The 22,300-nt window shown below is 45.7% G+C and overlaps 1 protein-coding gene across 1 annotated transcript in view; it reads left to right on the plus strand.

Annotated features, from left to right (window-relative positions):
• The window catches only part of SPAG17 (sperm associated antigen 17), a 994,731-nt gene that overhangs the window by 934,665 nt on the left and 37,766 nt on the right, over positions 1-22,300 (plus strand). The window contains exons 44-45 of the mRNA XM_030205033.1: positions 20,591-20,754; positions 20,983-21,149. Of these exons, the coding sequence (XP_030060893.1) occupies positions 20,591-20,754; positions 20,983-21,149 (331 nt within the window). The remainder of the gene's footprint in view (positions 1-20,590; positions 20,755-20,982; positions 21,150-22,300) is intronic.

Genomic DNA, 22,300 nt, shown 5'->3' on the forward strand with positions numbered 1-22,300 from the left:
TTGATTACAATATAGTTCTCTTAAAGGGTTCTCAGGTCCCTTTTTTAAACCCCGCAGCAACAGTTCTTTCTTTTGTATCAGTTTTCTCAAACGGGCTTCCTCCTTCACATAACCTTTCTTGTGCTCTGCTGGAGCAAGTTTACTCATAACTTTTGTCATTTTCACACGCTTTCCCAAATCAACCAGTTCTTTCTCCACACGTTTAATTCTTCGCACTGTACAGATCAAACTACGTGCTGGGTCCTCAGGGTCATAAGGAATATCTAGGAATTCCTCCTCTTCCTCCTCTGAAGACCCACTCTCTTCACTTTCTGCCTCATCAAGTGCAGGAAAACATTCTGAGCTAACTTCCATAGCTTCATTTTCCTTTCTCTGCTTAGGGTGCCCTTCCAGGGCCTCCACCAGCTTTCTCCCCTCCCCACAATCTTCACTCTCACCTCCCAGATGTTGCTGGAGCGTGGGGGGGTTACTGGACTGGCTTCCACCCTTGGGCCTCTGCTCTCTGCGATCAACAGGACTCCTCTCCCTCCTGTCAGAAGCTCGACCGGAAAGAGAGCTGCTTCTCCCGGCCTTCTGGTCCCTGGCTCCAGGAGGCCCCATGGCCTGGGCCTTTCCTGAGGACCGCTCCCCAGGGACCCTCCGCATCCTCAGGGAAGGAGCTAGGCCTCACTCCCTTCCCTGGAACCTGCAGAGCTTCCGGCTGCACCTCCTCCTCCTTCCAAGTCTGAACAGCAACTGACTTGGAATGCCCTCCCGCGGGAGGTGGTGGAGATGAAAACAGTAACGGAATTCACAAGGAAAATGTAACACAAAAGTGATGCCCATTGCAAGAGCTCTGGGCCCTAAAACCAGGAAACCCTGGCGCCTCCTCTGTGTTTCTATAGACAGGTCAGGAAATACATGAATTTTAAAAACTAAAAACAGCTCATCCATATGACAAAAATATAACCATAGAACATGATCCTCGTCAGGCTATATCACAAGCATCACCAATAAACTCAAGTATCTTACCTGGAAGGGTGTTTTTTTGTTTGTTTGTTTGTTTGTTTGTTTGTTTTTTTTGTGGTGGTCAGTTTAGCAGTCAGAATCAGTGACTCCAGACATTGTTTGTAATGTATCCTGTAGAAAGTTTTCAGCAATGGGGTAAGAAGCGTAGCTAGGTGGGGCGCAGGGGAAGCGGTCGCTCCCCCAAATGGATTTCTAAAAATAAATGGCGCCTATGCACATGCGCTGCTGCTCCTGCCTTCCCTTCCCATGCGGAGTCTGATACAACAAGAAGCAGATGCTGACTCTGAGCTGCCCTGCAGTGCCAGACCGATGCCTGCTCTGAGAACTGCCAGGAAAGGGAACACAGAGCTGCACCTCTTAGTCACTCACAAATCAATGCTGCCCCCTCCTAAACAAATACGCCCATAGTTCACCATAGCCCAAGGAGCTTTCTTTGTCTCCCGTGGCTGTACTGAATTTTAGCACCTCTCACAGTGACACCCTGACCAGACATCAAAGGTCACCTCAATGTGTGCCCCTGATTCTCAAAAGCAGTATTCAGGGTTCACTTCCCTGAAACGTCTGCAGGTAAGAAATCTTTTAGGATCGGATTTCGAGTTTTTTTAAATTTATTTATTTTTATTTTCCAAAATATACAAACTAAAGTCCAGGCACAGGGATTCGACTGTGATTGGCTGAAGGCGAGGTGGACAGGGGGGAGGGTTGCTTGGCAGGTTGGGGAGACTCGGAGATTAATGAAAGAAGCACTGGGCTTTTGTGCACTTTCCCCTGGGAGCTGGGGCTGATCTTGAAAGAGATCAATATGCAGCCGGTTCAGCTTCCCAGCAACAAGGGCATGGGAGCAATTGTCTAGGTCTGGCCTTGCTTCACTTCAGCATCTTATTTACCTTAGAGTGCATCCAGCACCGATCCCATTTCAGCCCTCCTGCTACCGGGATGCTCTTATGAAGGGATCCTAGGACGGCTTCTGCCACGGGTGTGTGACTGCACAAAATTTGCAGCCCGGATCCCAAAGTAGTGCAGGGAATCGAGAAGGAGATTCTCATTCTCTAAGGCCCAGATGATCAAAAGCCCTGCGCTGTTCCAAACAGCGCCCTAAAAATAGTGCCGGGACAGCGCAGGGCTTTTCTGCATCGATGATCAAAGATAATGCATGCAAATCTAAGCAGCGCTATTATCTTTGATTATCATGTTTAAAGTGCGGGAGAATTGTGCCGAGCATGCGCTCAGCACAATCCTCCCGCACTTGTTTGACAGGTCTGGGCTGTCAAACGCCAAACCTGTCAAACAGCATGCCGAACAACGAGGCCGCCGCCGCCGCGCAAACCGTCTCCCACCCTCCCGCCCAGCGACGGGGGGGGGCCGGAGGTCCGGTGGGTCTCCAGCATCCCCCCCCCCCCTGAACCCAATCCTTAAGTGGCCGCCTCACGAAAAACGCTGTCCTACCCTCCCAGCCACCGACGGGGGGGGGGGGGGGGGCTGGAGGATCGGTGGGTCTCCAGCCCCCGAAACCCCCAGAAATTGTTGATTGGCTGCTTCCGGCCAAAGGATCTCCCACTGTGATCCATCGACGGGGGGGGGGGGGGGGGGGTTGGAGGTCCGGTGGACCTCCAGCCCACCCCAAATCCTCCTCCCAGCATTGTCCTTAGATTCCCTGGTGGTCCGTGGTGTGCTGTGGTGTCGTGACGGCCCCCCCTACCTTTTGTTGGAGGAGTGACGCAGCCTGCCTGCCTCCCTCCTCTTCCAGTCAGTCGCTGGGCGGGGCTACAGACCATGTAAGGGAATCGCTCCTTTACATAGTCTGTAGCCCCGCCCAGTGCATCCCAGGATGCAGTGGCCGGGGCTGGGCGCCGCCATTTTGGGCGTCGACTGACTGGAAGAGGAGGGAGGCAGGCAGGCTGCGTCCCTCCTCCAACAAAAGGTAGGGGGGCCGGGAGGGGGGTGTCACGACACCACAGCACACCACGGACCACCAGGGAATCTAAGGACAACGCTGGGGGGAGGATTTGGGGTGGGCTGGAGGTCCACTGGACCTCCAACCCCCCCCCCCCCCCCCCCCCGTCGATGGATCACAGTGGGAGATCCTTTGGCCGGAGGCGGCCAATCAACGATTTCTGGGGGTTTCGGGGAATGGAGACCCACCGATCCTCCAGCCCCCCCCCCCCCGTCGGAGGGTGGGAGGGTAGGATAGCGTTTTTCGGGAGGCGGCGTGGGTTCGGGGGTGCTGGAGACCCACCGGATCTCCAGCCCTCCGTGAACATAGGGGGGGATCGTCAGGGGGACCGGAGGTCCACCGGACCTCCAGCCCCCCGTTCACGTTTGCCTTGGGGGGGAAGGGGGGCCTGCCAGCATGCAACTGCATGCTGGACAGGGCTCACCATTCCTCCCCAATGATCCGCAAAATCTAACGCTAGCTCGGAGCTGGCGTCGATTTTGCTGCGGCCAGCGACCCAATCTTTGGCGCGCTGGTCGCTGATCATTGGGGATGAATGCGTTAAGCGCCAATTAGCATGCATTTGCAAGCTAATTGCGCTAGAAGCCGTGTTTAGCATGCATTTGCATGCTACTTGCGCTGAGAGCCCTCGAGTGCGCTGTTTCAGGCGCTCGAGGGCTGAGATCATGGGTCGGCTACAAACTCTGGCGCTAGTATGGCGTTAACAGCCTCTAGCGCCAGAGTTTGCTTTTGATCATGAGGGCCTTAGTAAGATCAGTCACTTCCTCTTCGGCGTAGTTCACTAACCCTCACCCTCCTACACGGTAGCAATGTTTCTTTCAAACACTGGCGTATATTTACATTGACAAGACAAATACCAAATAGTGCATATGGATTCTTACAAAAGTACCCCTAAACTGATGTGCACTTTGTGCAGGATAAAAGAAGATGGGGCACAGCAAAGAAGTTTTCTGTTTTCAGACTTCAGTTGCTGTTTTCCCTGGCCTCTGCCTTCCCCTGAAAGCTGGAGTTTGTGCTTTAGCACTGCAGAAGAGGGCAAACCAGATTTCCTGAGCCTAGGCTGGGCTGTCTATACAAATTTCATTTCACATTCAGCTCACAGCAAGGAAGGGAGCATTTGGTATAGTAGCTCAGAAGATGTCTGTAGCTAAAGTGCTGTTATATGTTTTAATAATTTTATTTAGTTTTAGGTAATCAATAGAAATAAAACACAGAAAAGAAAATAAGATACCTTTTTTATTGGACATAACTTAATACATTTCTTGATTAGCTTTCGAAGGTTGCCCTTCTTCGTCAGATCGGAAAGAAGGGCAACCTTTGAAAGCTAATCAAGAAATGTACTAAGTTATGTCCAATAAAAAAAGGTAAACTCTAACTACTATAGGAGAATACAAACTCAATAGAAAATGTACCAACCTACCAAAAGGAGTTTGATTAATATATATAAAGGTAGTATGGAGGTGTCCCTTCAAATTGGTGAAAAGCAAATTTTATCACCCCTTATATCACTTAAGTCTTAACAAATAGAACCTCAAACCTCCTGGCAAGGAACAATACCAAAGTATTACCAATCCTTTGCATAAACAGGAGTAGGTTAATATCATAGGTTCTGTTTAAGAGAGAAAAAGAGAAAAAAAACCCAACGCAAAAACTCATGCTACATGAGAAAACCGTATGGGATAAAAAACTCTCTTTCCCTCTTAAAGACTGTATATAAATTATAAATTTAAACGGACACCAAAAAAAAACAAACTACCCCAAAACTGACCCCAGCCAGTAAAAGACTACCTAAAAAAGCCCCCCTGGGAGGAAGAAAACCTGAAGTTCAATTAAAGATAACATAAAGCCTCAAATAGATATTTATAGGAACCTTCTCTATCCTGCCATAATATGTAGCAAACCAGGTTTACTTAACTTAATCCAGGCGTAACAACTTCAGGAAAACTTTCAATCAAAAATCCCCCTAGAAGGACTCCGGAGCCTTTAAAGTTTCTGCAGCGGCGAAAAAAACGCCGACCCTTCAACAAGAGTGCCTTGTTTCGCCAACCTCGTGGCTGCTTCAGGAAGGGCGCTTCACATCCATCTGGAAAAACAAAGCCAAATTAACACTGAAAACTAAAGCGTCAGTCGTGTGGATCCCAAAGATGGTGCAGGAGCAGGAACTCCGAATAAAGTTAAGCTTTTTTTAAAAAACGTATCAAGACGTCATGACGTCATAACGTAAAAACGTCATTACGTTACATATCCAATCATGATGTCTAAAAGGTGAAGGAAACCACACCTCCCCAGTAGTTCCTCATTAATAATAAGCATTCCACTCGATGTTTCTATTTAACCCTTGAGGAGCAACTGTTTTAAGTATATAAATCCAATGTTGTTCCTTACGCCATAGAATTGTTTTTAAATCCCCCCCTCTCTTACCCATAAGTACTTGATCAATGATCATACACTGTAACTGGTTAAACTGATGTTGAGCTTGTTCACAATGACGGGTCATGGGTGCTTCCATCTTGGCATTAGTAATACAGTGCCTATGTTCTATGACCCTTGTTTTGAACTGACGAGTGGTATGGCCTACATAGAGCAAATTACACGGACACCTAAAAAGATAGACCACATTTTTTGATTCACACGAGGTTCTGTGTTTTAATTTGTAAATCTTACCATCCGTAGACTTGAATTCTGTACTCTCCACTGTTATAGAACAAATGGAACAATGTCCACATTTTTGATGGTATCCATCTGATTGAGTGGTATTGGACCATACATCTGCCACGCTAAGTTGATCTTGTAGATTTTGATTTCGAACATAGGAAAGCATAAGATGATGATCCTGAAACGCTTCCTGAGTGAGCATAACATTCCAATGTTTCCTTAGAATTGCAGAAATTTGAGGAGATCTATTTGTAAACTTCAAAACCTACTCCTGTTTATGCAAAGGATTGGTAATACTTTGGTATTGTTCCTTGCCAGGAGGTTTGAGGTTCTATTTGTTAAGACTTAAGTGATATAAGGGGTGATAAAATTTGCTTTTCACCAATTTGAAGGGACACCTCCATACTACCTTTATATATATTAATCAAACTGTTGCAGGAATGGATGCATGAATTTGTGATACTTCAGGAGTCAGACAGCACACACCAGTATGAGAGAAAAATCTTCTTTATTTGCCAGCAAACAAAGCAAGACATCAGTTCTAGCTCTCTTCTCTTTCTCTCAGCTCTTTTTGTGTCATGTGGCTTCTGTCTCAGCTGCTTCTCTTCTTATGCTGTCTTCTCCTTCTTCTGTCTGTTCCTTCTGTCCTTCTCTTTCTTCTGAGCTCCTTCTGACGTAAACTGCTTCTGCTCCTACTTAAATAGGGTCCTAAGCCCTCCTCCTAGCCTAGCCCCCTTTACTCCCAATTGGTTAAGAAATTGATTGGCTACCTTGCCTCAACCAATCATTACTTTTGAAATATCAGTTACATAGGTTCCAGACATCCTAAACTGACCTCTGACCTGGGGCCCCTTAAGCCAGACATTTGGTCTCCAGTCTCTTACATGTTATTATGATTGATTTCTCATATTCCTAGTACTAACTGCTAACTAAACTCTGGCATTCATTAAAGAGGTCAAAAGCCAATCTTACTTAATAGCATACATATCAGGTTATTACTTCCAGGAGGCCAGTCCTACACTTAGCTATAATTAATCAAGGAGAAGAGAGCTGACTAGTTCTGACCTCTTCACCTATCAGCTTATACATTGAACCAGCCAGAACTATGGCTAAGTCAAACCACATGTGGATCTCCTCACTGCAGTCTTAAACAGCAGACAAAGGATCATTTTAAAAGTAACACAGAGTTGAACAAACATCCTACATAGAAATTATAGAGAATAAAACATATTCTAAAATACACAGAATCAGTATTCCTTATAAGCAAGAACTTCTAAATTCTAAACATCAGGAATATCTAGAATTATTTAGAATCTAACTAGCATTAAACTAATTCTTTTAAAACTACGGCATGTCTGGCTCATGCTTTGTTCATTCATAATAGTTTACAGCTGTGCCAGCTAGCATTGGCAATTCACAAGGGACAGAGTTTCATTTCTCACTGACCTTTCCTAACCTTAGCTCGGCCAAGACTTTCAAATAATATGAACCATCTGGCATTCCTTTGCTCTGCTTGCAAGGTAAAAAGCTGATTTTGAAATAGGAATTCAAACACCACTTTTAAACCCCAGATTTTAACAGACTTAACACTTAATATGATTTCTTATATATAATTATTTCCATGGCTGCCTCATTCCCCCCTTTGAGACTAAAATCAGCTTATGCAGAGATAAGTCTCACAACTCAAACTCTGGAGATTATAGTGATCCTAACTAGGAATAGACTTGTGAATCACCATTACCCTACTTGTTAAGGTTCGACGGCATACTGCCGAAGCACATGAGGCCAGGAAACAAAACAACAACCCTGCTAAAACTAAGACTATTAGGGAAATGAACAAGGGACGTATCCAGGAGGTCAATGACCACCACCAGGAGGTAAGATCTAATCCTCCTCGGTAATCCTCCACATTAAGGCTGGCCAACTGTAGGACTTTATCCATGGCATGCCTAACCACATGCGTCCTATTTATGACAATAGTACAGCACTCTGAAGAATTTAGCACTGTGCAGAGGCCACCCTGAGCTGCAAAGAGATAGTCAAGGCCCATACGATTATACCGAGAAACTATACTTAATTCATTAATTTGATCCTGCAATGCATTGACTACCACATTCAGCTCATGAACTAAAACATGGAGTAGGGACTGAAGTCTCCGGGTAGCCATACCTAGTTCAGTAATACCCGCTACCGGGCCTCCAATTGGAATCCAGGCCGTGGCAGAAAGGGCTACAAGTCTCTTTTTAGTCAGAGGATAAGTAGAATTAATATACTGGAGGGCTAATTCAATCGCCTCATCCTCTGTGGCAACGGAGGAGGGTAAGGACAAAGCCTCTCGCTTAGAGCGGTGCGGGGATAGTGGCTTAAGAGGAATAACTTTAGGAAAATAATTCAAGGTTACCAATACACAAAAATCATATGTAGGGGGAAGAATCATGTGGAGGACATTATCACAGAGCCAGTAATGACCAAGAAGAGGGTGAGGAAAGTTCCCAATAAATGTTGGCTCAGGCTGGACAGGGTACTTAGGGTGCCCATAATGCGAGCCCCTATCCCAGGGGGAACGAAGACGAAATGGAGACTTTGCACACCATAGGCGCCAATCCCCAATTGTGACAGGCTGCTCATTTGTTAGTAACTCTTCATACCCCGGGGACTTATGAAAGTAGAAAATAAGCTTGGACACTATAGTCTTCTCAGTGGTACGCTTAGGAGCCAGATAATCACCTGGGTCATAATCTACAGGTATGGTAGCAGGGCACATAGGAGTACCTGGAGAAACTACCCACACAGATTCTCCTTTTTCTGGGAGAACATTAGTATAATTACAGGGAATGGGAAGAACAGTTGAGATGTTTCTTGTTAAACAAAACACTCCAGAGGCTGGATAGGGAGACGTAAAGACTGGCCTTAGAGAAGAGTCAGAGGGGGAAGTAGCATTATAAAAGGACCACCAAGTATAATCCTGGCTCCAAGGGCCTGAACTCGAAAAGTAGGGAGGTATAAGAGCTGGGAGCTGCACAGGGACAGGTACAGCTGGGACATCTGTGGTATAAGGAGAAAATCGGGAACACACAATACAAGGGGAAGTAATCTTTGCCTGGCTAATTAGTTCCTGGACAGAGTGTAACCAAAGGTTGGAGCGAGTTGGGGTATTAGGAACAAGGAGGCAAGGAGTAGAAAACAACAAAAGCATCCAAACTACTAACATTTTCTTTCTTCCTAATCTAAAACAAATACAGCAAACTAATTAAGCAATAATATTTCAACAGTCTGTGCTAATCACAGATTACTCTAATATAATGTTCTCAGTCTTTGAGTTCTTATACCAGTTGGGATAGACCCTCAACTGATAAGGATCAAGCTTTCAAATTCCAAGAAAGCCAGAATCTGGACAGAAAGAGTCTCAGTATGAAGCCGAAGTTCAGCAGCTCCTGCAGTATGCAGTTGACCCTTCTTTTCAGCTAGTAGATTCTTTGGTTCGGGTCAGGCGCAACTTCAATGGCTCCGCTGGATCACTTTCTGCTCTCCACTGTCTAGGCTCCGTCTGATCCGTGCTGGGCTCAGTCTGGTCAGCAGACTTAATTCGAGACCAATGGACCCATGGAGTTATCCCTGCGACCTTCACAGCTGCAGGGGTAGAAAGCAAAACAGTAAAAGGTCCTTTCCATCGGGGCCCCAAAGGCTGGAGCCTCCAGTCTTTCACCCAAACTCTATCCCCTGGAAGGAAGGAATGTACCTGAGCCTGGAAGGGGACAGGGTTTATTTCTCTCACATAAGACTGAAGCTCAGAAATTATCTTACCCAGGAGGGCTACCTGCTCCTGCACCTGGGCAGACCCTAAAATCCCTATGTCTCCCTTAATTCCCTGTAAAATGGCTGGGGGCTTCCCATACACAATTTCAAAGGGAGAGAGGGCTGTTCCTTTAGTTGGGGTGCATCGGAGGCGGAAGAGGGCTAGTGGCAATGCCTGTGGCCATTTCAATTGGGTTTCCTGACAAATCTTTGCTAGGCTATTTTTCAAGGTTCTGTTTGCTCGCTGAACCTGCCCTGAACTCTGGGGACGATAGGCACAATGCAATTTCCAGGTAATGCGCAATGCGCGGGACAGGGCCTGAAGTGTAGCTTCAACAAAGGCGGGACCATTATCTGAACCTATGGCAAGGGGCAGTCCATACCTGGGGATGACATCCCTAAGGAGGGCTCGAGCTACTTCTGTGGCTTTCTCAGTGACTGTAGGATATGCTTCCACCCACCCAGAAAAGGTACAGACCATAACTAAGAGGTATCGGAGCCTACCGCTCCTGGGCATTTCTGTGAAGTCTATAACTAGGGACTCAAAGGGTGTTAGTCCTCTAGACTGAACTCCTGGTGGAATACGGGGTCCCTGACGAGCATTATTCTGGGCACAGAGAGTACATCGGGCAGAGGCAGTGGCAACCAGACTATCCAATCCTTCCAGCACCACTACTCGATTGAGTAGGCGGGCTAGTGCTGTTTTCCCTAAGTGTGATAGGTCATGAGCTTGAGACACTACAGGCCAAGCTAGGTGGCGTGGCACCAGAACTCTGGTATCAGGGAGATGTAACCAGCCATCAGGTCTCCTTACTGCACCTTCTTCTTGAGCCCATTTCTCTTCCACTTGGGTATATATAGGTGTCCATTCTTGCAGTCGGATTTGGAACAGGGGGGTCACAGTACTTGCTGGGGGTCCTCGAGCAGCTTCCTTGGCCACCCGATCAGCATGGCGATTCCCTCGGGCCACTGGAGTATCTATTCTTTGGTGTCCCCTGCAATGAATGACAGCTACCTTCTTAGGGGCCCACACAGCCTCTAACAGCTGAAGTATTTCAGGTCCATACTTAACAGGTTGGCCTGCAGCATTTATGAGTCCCTTTTCCTTATACAAAGCTCCATGAGCATGTAGGGTTGTGAAGGCATACTTGGAATCAGTATAAATGTTGGTTACCAGTCCTGCTGCTAACTCCAGAGCTCGTATGAGGGCCACAAGTTCTGCTTTCTGGGCTGAAGTTCCTTGGGGCAGGGCTCTTGCTTCTATCACCTTGTCCTCTGTCACCACAGCATAGCCTGCCAGTCGCTTGGAGTTCTCCACATAACTGCTTCCATCTGTGAAATAAATTACATCTGGGTCCCTCCACGGAACATCTTTAAGATCTGGTCGACTGGAGTACACTTCATCCATAGTTTGGATACAGTCATGATCCGGTGGTCCCTCAGATGCTGGCAAAAGAGTAGCAGGATTGAATGTAGCCACTGTTTCCAGGTGTATCCGTGGATTCTCACACAAGCTGGCTTGGTACTTAACCATGCGGTTATTTGTAAACCAGTGATTGCCCTTATACTCCATGAGGGTAAGAACTGCATGGGGGACTTTAACAACCAGTTCTTGCCCCAAGGTCAACTTATCAGCTTCCTGGACCAGTAAGGCTGTTGCTGCAATGGCCCTCATGCAGGCTGGCCATCCTTTAGCCACTCCATCCAGCTGTTTAGACAGGTATGCAACAGGCCTCTGCCAGGATCCCATCATCTGGGTCAGCACACCCAGAGCAACCCCCTGTCGCTCGTGGACATACAGTGAGAAAGGTTTCTCCACATCAGGAAGGCCTAACGCAGGGGCTTGGAGTAGGGCTTTCTTTATGGCAATGAAGGATTGTTGAGCAGTAGGTCCCCATTCAAATGGTTCCTTTTCACCCCCCTTTGTGGCTTGGTAAAGGGGTTTCGCCATCAATGCAAAATTTGGAATCCAAATTCTGCAGAATCCAGCTGCTCCCAGAAATTCCCTAACTTCCCTTCTGGACTTGGGTTGGGGAATTGCAGCTACCGCTTGCTTCCTACTAGCATCCAGTCTCCGACTTCCCTGGGAAATGCAAAAGCCCAGATACTTCACTTCTGACTGACAAAGTTGGGCCTTTGAGCGTGAGACCTTATAGCCTGCATCCAAGAGTAGCTCCAGCAATTCTCTAGTAGCCTCAAAACACTCTTCCTGGGTCACTGCTGCAATCAGGAGGTCATCTACATACTGGAGTAAAACTCGCCTGGAAGGCTCAGATTTAAAAGTCTTAAGGTCTTGCCCTAGGGCTGTCCCAAAAATGGTGGGGGAATTCTTGAACCCCTGTGGCAGGCGAGTCCATGTATACTGAAGCTTCCTTCCTGTTACTGGGTTTTCCCATTGAAAGGCAAAAAGCAACTGACTGGCTGGGGCCACCCGAATACAAAAGAAGGCATCTTTTAGGTCTAGTGTTGTGAAATGGGTAGCTCCAGAAGGTATCAATCCTAACAGGACATATGGATTAGGCACTACAGGGTGTAATGAAATAGTGGATTTGTTAACCACTCGTAAGTCTTGGACTGGCCGGTAGTCCTCAGTCCCTGGCTTCTGAACTGGCAATAGTGGCGTATTCCATGGAGACTGGCAAGGACGAATAATTCCATGGGAAAACAGACGATTCAAATGTGCTTGAATCCCTTCCAGAGCCTTTCTGGGAATTGGGTATTGGCGAAGATGGATTGGCCGGGCACTTGGAAGTAAGTCTACATGTACAGGAGGAATATTTCGGGCCAACCCTGGGGGATTATCTTCTGCCCATACCCCACTGACCTGAAAGCTGTCTGCCAGGGGTAGGTCAACTTGGCTATGTGACTGATGCAGCCGCCATTCTTCTTCAAGAGGGCAGCAGAAACTCAATATACCCTTAGGGCTGGATGTCGGGGGCCGAAAGGAGACTGAAGTCTGGCCATCAGAGTCAAAAGAAATTTGGGCCCTAAGCTTGGACAGCAGGTCTCGACCTAACAAAGGGATTGGACAGTCTGGCATATACAGGAATTCATGAGTGACTATGTGTGAGCCTAATTGGCATCTACGGGTTGTCAGGAAAGGCCTCCGGTTCTGCACCCCCGTGGCACCCACCACTCGGACAGTTTTTCCAGACACAGGCGCTAATCGCTCCGTCACAACAGAATGTTCAGCTCCTGTATCAATCATGAATGGAATTGAGCGGCTCCCTATAGTTAGCTTGACCATAGGTTCCTGGGAGCCCAGTTTGTAGGAACCCGGTCTGTCCTATTCGTCCCATTCTGCCATCTCGGCTATCCCGATGATGTCAGATTCAGGAGGCTCATATCTTCCCTCTCGAACTCGGCCTCGGCTTCCTCGATCTCCTGGTCCCCTTCTCAGTCCCTGGCGCCTCTGGGGGCATTCATCTTTCCAGTGCCCTCTTTCCTTACAGTAGGCACACTGGTCCCTCTCCAATCTTGGTCTGGGATTCTCCCCCCTTGGCCGGGATTGATTGAAGGAATCTCGGGGCCTGGCTGGTGGTCCGGGATCCCACTTTGGCTTCCCATTAGCTAGAGGTCGACCTCGGTTAAGGGTGGAATTAGTAATGGCTGCCGCTAAAAGGTCGGCCTTCTTCTGCATCTTCCGGTCAGCCTCTCGGCGCACCTCCTGATCTCTATTAATGAAAACCTTGGTTGCGATCTCAATTAGCTGGGTGGTATTCATCCCTGCGAATCCCTCCTGACGCTGCAACTTCTTCCGGATATCTGGCATACTCTGGGCCACCAATGCACTATTCACCATTCTCTGGTTTTCTTGGGCTTCAGGGTCAAATGGGGTGTATGTTCTGTAGGCTTCAATTAGTCGCTCTAGAAAGGCCCCAGGGGATTCAGTTGCCCCTTGGAGAATTTCAGAGACCTTTGCCAGATTAATGGGCCTCTTTATACCTTTCCTCATACCTTCCAGCAAGTCCCGGCAATAGCCAGACAACAGTTCATAGTGCTGCCCATCATTTGGATCCCAAGCTGGAGCTGCGCGAGGAAACTGAGCTCTAACCCATCCCTCTGGGTCCTGTGTCCCCCCGGGGACACGCTCTCGCGTGATGGCCTCAGCATTTTGCAAAATCTTCCGCCTCTCCTCAGTTGTGAAGAGGGTCAGGAGAAGTTGTTGACAATCAGTCCAGGTTGGGTTATGGGTGGCCATAATGCTAGCCACTAGGTCCACCACTGCCTGAGGCTTTTCAGTATAAGAGGGGTAATGCGTCTTCCAATTCAGGAGATCGGTGGTTGTGAAGGGTACATACTGATAGGCCTGTGCCTGTATAACCTGACCCTGATTATTAGGATCTGGTCGAGTGGTAGTTACCTGACGAAGGGGCAGAACTCTCGAGGAGGTGGGAATAGAACCTGAGGTAGAGCTAGGAGCTACCCTCCTATCATGCTCAAAGGTGATTGCAGCAGGTCTAACCCATTCAGTGGAGGTATGTTGAACCCCTGAGGGATGGGGAGGGGTACTCATAGACTGAGAGGTGGTCACAGGTGAGTCAGTCCATTGAAAGGGATGCCGGGCCCCTAATGAATGGGTAGGGGTATTAGAGGGAGAGGCTGGGCTGTCAGGAGTTGAGGAGTCAGGGAGTGGAACCCAAAACGGGTCTTCAGAGGTTAACAGGAGAGGATTTGGCACAGAAGGGTAGAGGCCAGGTGAAAAGTCCAACCTAGGATGTGGTGGGGTTCGCACAGTGGGGGAGGAACTATTTGGAGAAGCCTGTGCTGGAGAAGCTTGGGCTGGGCGGCGTGGATCTCTGGGGGTAGCACGGAACCCCAACAATGGGCCATAAGGTGGTGGCTCAAGGTCTGAGGGGTCATCAGAGAGTATGGGTTTCTCAGACAGGGTAGGGGCGGAAGCCACCGATTGGGTGGTAAGCTTCCTAGGGCTCTTTCCCTCTTCTAGTTTAGATTTTCTAATCTTTCTTTGAACACGGCCTAACATGAATTTTACTGGGGATCCCATATAAGTTTTCAACCACGAGGGAGGGTCAGTCACAAGGCTGTCCCAGGAATCTATATAAGGGAGTTGTTCAGAATATTCTGATTCTCCTACTACTATGCTGTAGACCTTCCGGATTACTTCAATATCTAAACTGCCACTAGGGGGCCACCCCACTCCCATAGATGGCCACTCAACTTCACACAAGGTTCTTAAAGTACTTGAGCTTAAAGTCTGTCCATAGTCATTAATTAAAAAGCCTTTTTTAAAGTTTTTAAGCATACAATCTAGGGGGGTAGCAATTTGTCTAGATGATTTCCCACCCATAATGCTTACAGTTACAACACACAAAGAGGGGGGGAATTTTTGAGAATGCAGTAAGGGGTCTGCACTCTCGAGACACTAGGTAGACAGACAGCAATCGCTTCCTTCCGTTGCTGACCAATTGAACTCGCGTTAATTGGAAATGCAGCTATAAGAAGTCCGCACTCATTAACATTCAGGCATCACACATTCATTCAGTACAGAAAATCCCACCCAACAATTTCAGATTTCTCAAATACAGATAAGCTCAAGCGTTTTCGCTTCTAGTCCCCGCGACTAGAAGGTACTAGGGCCTTCGCTGAGAATTGATCAGATTCTCCTTCCCTCCTTCTTGAGGGGCTGATTTACAATTTTCTAGCTAGAATTACAATACAAAATACAGAATACATACCCGGCGAATGTTCTCCAGTCAGTTGGGTGCTGGGATTAATGCAGGATTCATCCCACCGCTGCCACCAAGAATTGTTGCAGGAATGGATGCATGAATTTGTGATACTTCAGGAGTCAGACAGCACACACCAGTATGAGAGAAAAATCTTCTTTATTTGCCAGCAAACAAAGCAAGACATCAGTTCTAGCTCTCTTCTCTTTCTCTCAGCTCTTTTTGTGTCATGTGGCTTCTGTCTCAGCTGCTTCTCTTCTTATGCTGTCTTCTCCTTCTTCTGTCTGTTCCTTCTGTCCTTCTCTTTCTTCTGAGCTCCTTCTGACGTAAACTGCTTCTGCTCCTACTTAAATAGGGTCCTAAGCCCTCCTCCTAGCCTAGCCCCCTTTACTCCCAATTGGTTAAGAAATTGATTGGCTACCTTGCCTCAACCAATCATTACTTTTGAAATATCAGTTACATAGGTTCCAGACATCCTAAACTGACCTCTGACCTGGGGCCCCTTAAGCCAGACATTTGGTCTCCAGTCTCTTACATGTTATTATGATTGATTTCTCATATTCCTAGTACTAACTGCTAACTAAACTCTGGCATTCATTAAAGAGGTCAAAAGCCAATCTTACTTAATAGCATACATATCAGGTTATTACTTCCAGGAGGCCAGTCCTACACTTAGCTATAATTAATCAAGGAGAAGAGAGCTGACTAGTTCTGACCTCTTCACCTATCAGCTTATACATTGAACCAGCCAGAACTATGGCTAAGTCAAACCACATGTGGATCTCCTCACTGCAGTCTTAAACAGCAGACAAAGGATCATTTTAAAAGTAACACAGAGTTGAACAAACATCCTACATAGAAATTATAGAGAATAAAACATATTCTAAAATACACAGAATCAGTATTCCTTATAAGCAAGAACTTCTAAATTCTAAACATCAGGAATATCTAGAATTATTTAGAATCTAACTAGCATTAAACTAATTCTTTTAAAACTACGGCATGTCTGGCTCATGCTTTGTTCATTCATAATAGTTTACAGCTGTGCCAGCTAGCATTGGCAATTCACAAGGGACAGAGTTTCATTTCTCACTGACCTTTCCTAACCTTAGCTCGGCCAAGACTTTCAAATAATATGAACCATCTGGCATTCCTTTGCTCTGCTTGCAAGGTAAAAAGCTGATTTTGAAATAGGAATTCAAACACCACTTTTAAACCCCAGATTTTAACAGACTTAACACTTAATATGATTTCTTATATATAATTATTTCCATGGCTGCCTCAAAACTCCTTTTGGTAGGTTGGTACAATAAAAAAAGGTATCATCTTATTTTCTTTTCCATGTTTTATTTTGTTTTATTTCTATTGATTACCTTTAAAAGTGGACTAACACGGTTACCACACCTCTCTATTTAGTTTTAGAAAAGAAGGCAAGCTGAGGAGGTGAAATTTTCCATCCAGTCAGTCCTACAATGTATTCCTAATTTTTATCCAGGATAGAATTAACCTTTTGGACCCTTTCACCTCCTCTTCAGGTGCCGTCATTCTGCCCTGAAGTTCCCTAGGGCTGATAATGTCCTGATTCAAGGTTAACGCTTCCATATTCTTAGCTAAAGAAGAAACGCTTCCATATTCTTAGCTAAAGAAGAAACATTACTAAAACATTTATTTATTGGGATTTATTTTATCAACTTTTCGAAGAATTTCATCCAAGGCACCCAAGATGTCTCAAGTTCTGCTAGTATTTGAGAACAGGATCTGCTGATCTTAAGGCTGTGTGAAATAAATAACAAAATGGACATTTATGTGCTGGTTACATTTGGTATGAACATCCATTTTAGAAAAATAAATGCAGAGCCGCTTATGTTACCCATTGCAGGAGGGAGACTTTTTAGCCAGTTCTTAAATCCCAGAACAGTGTGGGATTTGTAGTCCATGATTCCATTGAAATCAGTGCTGCAGGTCCTATAATAATACACCAGGATGAGGTTGGCAGAAATTCAAGACTTGCCAAAAAGTCTCCCTCCTGGAATGGGTAACTTGGTAGCTCTGTAAATGCCTAATCTATCAACAGGTCAAAACTGGCACATAAATGTCTGTGTGTCTAAATAAATATTTATCTTAGCCACTTTACAAACATAGATGTTTATGGAGCTCGGTATCCCTTAGACCAGTGTTCTTCAATGCAAGGCCTGGGGGGGGTGTCCCCTAGGCTTGGGGTGCATTAGCAGTGTCTTGACTTTTCTAGGAATGTCTAGTTGCACCTTCTCTGCTGTGGGATGATATGGCCGGCCTACCCTTTTGGCGCCTATTTTACAAAAGTCTGCTCCCCCAGACATCAAAACCTAGCTACGCCTCTGGGTAAATTTGCACACATAACCAAAGCTCCTGCCTTAAGGTGGTATCTAATTTCAACCATAACAAGTCTGTTGTTCTAGCATTTTCCCAAAGCTAGGGAGGACGGATTCAGCCAGCCAGGTTTTACTTCCATTGCTTTCCATTGAAAGCAATGGAAGTAAAACCCGGCCAGCTCAATTACTTCCATTGAAAGCAATGGAAGTAAAACCCGGCTGGCGCAATCCGTCCTCCTTTCTCTGGAGCCATATGGTAACCCTACCCAAAGCTATATTATCATGAAGGTGAATGTGTCTTGAACACTTTGGATTTCAAAAGAGCTTTGCCTTCTACTTGGAGTGGATCAAAGTCCAGCCAGTTTTTTAATTTTACCTTGAGCTTGATATAGCTAAATGTACCTTGTTAAACTGGGTAGCTGAGTGCACTTCTTTCAGATATGCCCAGGCATGCTTGACTCTTAAAGGACATACAAGACTTACTATCAGAGCTATTGTGACATTGGTGGTGCTGCTGAGGTTGGTCTCCATGTAAGGGATTTTTTAAACTATGGCATGAATTTCTATCTACACGTTCACATTACACTATTGTTTGGAAAGGAATTCCTGATGCAACATATCTGTTCAGAGGATATTCTTTGAGGTTTAGAATCCAACCCTTCCCCTCCCCCCACACCCCATGGGCCTTCATTAAACTTCAGGTTGCCTTCTTTAAAACATTGTAAAAATGACAAAATGGCATTTTGCTAAGAAAACATGCTGTTTTGTTGCCCATTAATACTCTGTTTTCCCATTGTTCACTTTTTTGTTAAAAGCAAACTACAGCTAGGGATTTCCTTGTGTCAGAATTATGTAAGGTGGTTGTCTGATGGGCCTAGTAACTGGTCCAGTAACTGCTGTCTGATAAATAAATGGCCTTTAAGAGCAGTTGGGCTCGGCATTCTGGTATGTATTTGGAGTGCCCCTCTAGATGGCATATTAGACTACCTGTAAGATTTTTATTCCTCCCAACTGAAATATATGATCTGAACTCTGCAGGACAGAGTAAGTGAAGCAAGGCCAGAGCTGTTATAAAGCATTGTGCACTGACAGCTATTTTTGACATACATCCCCCACCAGAATGGAACCAAGCATGCCTACGCCATAGTGTGATCAGTAGGACAGGAGCTAGGGGTGGAAAGGAGACATGGGCATTTCATAAGGTTGCAGATGGTGGGGGATAGAGAGGGGTGATGGAAAAACACAGAGTCTTTTTGAAGAGAGACATCATGTGACTGAGCAAAAGAACATGTTTATTGATAAATTTTGCTGATGTGACTGGTTATGGGGTCCTTTTACTAAGCCGCCGTAAAAAGTGACCTGCGATAGTGCTGGGTCATTTTGGGCATGTGCTGGGCCAATTTTTACCATGTCTAGGAAAAATTGCCTTTTTTAAGGGGCCGGAAAATTGGCGTGTGCTAAAATTGAAACCAGCGTGTGTCCATTTTTGGCCTGAGACCTAGTGGTAAGGTCTCACATGCTATTCGCGCAGTAAGCATGCAGCTCACACCAACTGCTGTTTACCACTGGGTAAGCGGCCTGCAGTAGAAAATTATTTTCTACAGCAGGATTTGGCACACAACAAATTTGGAATTACTGCCTGCCTCACGCACTAGCTGGGTGGTAGTGCCGATTTGGCACATGTTGTATGCGTGTAGGCCCTCCTGTGTCTTTGTAAAAGAGCCCCTATAGTCAGGCATTTTCTCTGTTCCTAGAGGACTTACAATCTAAGTTTTTGTACCTGGGGCAACGGAGGTTAAGTGACTTGCCCAAGGTCAGAAGGAGCTGCAGTGGGAATTCAACCCAAGTTGCCAGGATTAAAGCCCGCTGTACTAACCATTAGGCCACTCCTCCACAAAGTTGCTTCCCTGTAACATGGATTCTCTGAAGACAGTAGGGCCCAGATGCACTAAAACTAATGAGCCAGCAATGTGGTTTTTAAACTAGTTCTAGCCGGTATAGCGAGCAAGTAGTAAAACGAGACATGCTCAAAAGGGTTCTCCAAGCTATTTTCCTGTCACAGTAGCAGATAACAAAAACAGAATGGAAAGCTATTATAATGAGCTGATTGCTATTATAATGTGCATGCAAGGCAATGCATAACTGTTTTCCAACTCCATGCACAAAAGCAGTCCCTACCTTTACGTGGAAAATCTAACGGGAGGTCTGCAGCTCTTGTTAATGGGCTGCTGTGAGCTGCAGACCATCTACTGCTGGTGCAAGGAAGCTGATCTTCCAGGTTTTGCTCCTCCTGATGGCCAGCAGCTTGAAAGAGCAAAGGATGTGGAGGGATGAACGAGGAAATTTCAACCAGCTGTCTGGAGATTCCTGTCTGCTCCAGCCTCTTTCCCAGCTCTCTCACCCCTCTTTTGTAAGGGAAGCTGTGTCAGCTGGAGCTGACATCCATCAGAACAAGCAAAAATGGATCTGCAGCTCTGAGCCAGCCACCCCTGGAGCTCCCTGCTCCAGCCGTTCCAGCTGGTCTCTCTCAGCCAATCACAGTGCATTTAGTTGACAACAGTGTCAGCAAAATGCACTGTGATTGGCAGGAAGGCAGGCAGGAAAGAAGGTAAACAAAAACAGGCTGTAGACGGCTATTATAAATGCTTAATGCTTGGCTGCTCTGTGCATGCTCAGCTGACCAACTGGCTGGAAGGAAATTGAATGCAAATGAGCTAACAGCAAGCAGGTCATTTGCATGCCCGTTGTTTTCAGACTCAGTAAGCAGAAACCGGGGATTGGTAAAAGAAGGTCTTTTAGCGTGGAGTTAGTGTATCTGGGCCTAGGTTGCATAATCCTCACTAAGTCCTCTTGCTTCCCCTAGAAGTTTACTTTATTAATAAGTGAGTTGGCCCCTCATGATGATGCAGACACAGGAACCACCTCAAATGCACAGTTCACCACTCTAAAAATCTCTAAGCTTTAAGAGCTTATTACTATAATCCTTCCTCTACAGGCTCAATAACTCATGTATCAGAGCTGGCTATGTAACCACTGTCCTGAGAACTCCTGCTTGCAGTACACAACTTTAGAATCCTATTCAAGTTCTAAGAAAATTCAATGTAGCACAGAATAAAACACTCTTCCCATTTTAACAGATGAAGAAGTAATGTTGAACGTTGCTGCTGTATCTTCTGGGGGGAAAAAATGTTCCCGGAACCAAAGCTTGATGGTGGATGTAACTGGACAACCAAGGAAAGAGAGAGTAAAACTGCCAGCTTCCATTCTGACTGCTAAACCACCTTCAGTACCCAGTACAAAGGTTTGATTGCTGCTATATTTATGAAAGAATTATGCAGGGATTAAGCAGGAAAAATGAATCTTGTTCCAAACTGCTTTTAACACTTGGAAATGAATAAATAATTCAGCTTAAGTCTGCTTGTGTTCTTACTACTCTACATGGAAGATAGTCTCCTGGATAGGTACAGAATTATTAATGTGGGCAAGTTTCTCACCAACTACATCCTAATTCCTTTACCTTTGATTCCAGTTTGCTGGTGTACAACATCCTGGATTGCAGAAAAACATGAATAATATGAAGCCTATACTTGGTGGCTTTCATCTCCTCCCACATAAGATAGATTTTGGCATTCTCAAAGAGGGCCACACCCACTCTGTCAGCGTTGCAATGAAGAATTTTGGTGTGAACTTTCTCAGGTTAGATATAAATGAATTACAAACCTACAGCCATATACCTCCAATATCATGGTTATTCTATTGATTTTACATTTCAGGTGAAAAAAAAAAGAAAGACAAATCATAGGAACTATCTCTAACAAAGTCATATTATGGGGCAGATTTATGATGTATATTCCAGTTTTGTTCTAATACAAATACTGTTCCACATTTATGCATGAAAATATCTCTTCCACTAAGGTCAAGCAAGAAGACAGCTCTCACAAGTAGGCAACGTGATCTGAGACAGCCCAAGGTCAGAGCAATGTTTACAAAGCTTTAGTGCTTTCTATAGAATTCTGCTGTACATTTGCAGGAGTTCCCACACCTGCATAATTGCATGGGGTCTACTTTTTCCATGGGAGCCCAGAGATCACTTTGTTTTAGTGTCGGCAGGTCAGGTAATTTTTTACCAATTGCCTTTACCTACAAAGAAGTATAAACTTATGGGGCCTGGCTAACTCCCACTGTCGGCGCTGAGCCCGAATATTCAATGTCGGGCCATTTCTGGTGATTGGCATTGAATATCCAGTTTAATTTTGGTCGGTTCAAACTTAACTGGCGGCGAAGCTTATAGCACTGGCCAATTAAGTTTGAACTGGCCAAAGATAGGCCTGGTATTCATGTGGCCAAATATGGCCACCAAACTTATCCTGCTATGCACTGAAAATCGGCAGATAGCCAGTTATATCACACAATATAACTGGCTAGCAGCTAACTGCAAATTTTCAGCAGGTCATGACCAGCCATGTCTCACTGAAAATTCGCAGATAGCCAGTTATGGGGCATTTAACCAGCCAGGTGGCTGTCAAAGCTTACTTTAAAAATAGATTCCTTATTTTGTGATAATTTGCATTGAATATCTGGGTTGATGTAGCCGGCTATCTCTTATTCAGTGAAGTGTGATATTCAGCACTAAACCACCTAAGCAAAACCAGATAAAGGTAGAGCTGTGTTTTATGTGGTCTGATTTGTATGGTTAACTTAGGGGCCCTTTTACTAATCTGTGACGCATTCAGACATCCTACAGTAACTCCAAAATGTGCACGTGCTAACTAGGTGCTAAAAACTTTTTTGGTTTCTTTATTGAGGGCGCGTGTCGTGGGCAGAAAGAGGGCATTCCTATGCTAATA

The sequence above is a fragment of the Microcaecilia unicolor genome, chromosome 5 (genome assembly GCF_901765095.1).
Source record: "Microcaecilia unicolor chromosome 5, aMicUni1.1, whole genome shotgun sequence".
Taxonomy (NCBI): Eukaryota; Metazoa; Chordata; class Amphibia; order Gymnophiona; family Siphonopidae; genus Microcaecilia; species Microcaecilia unicolor.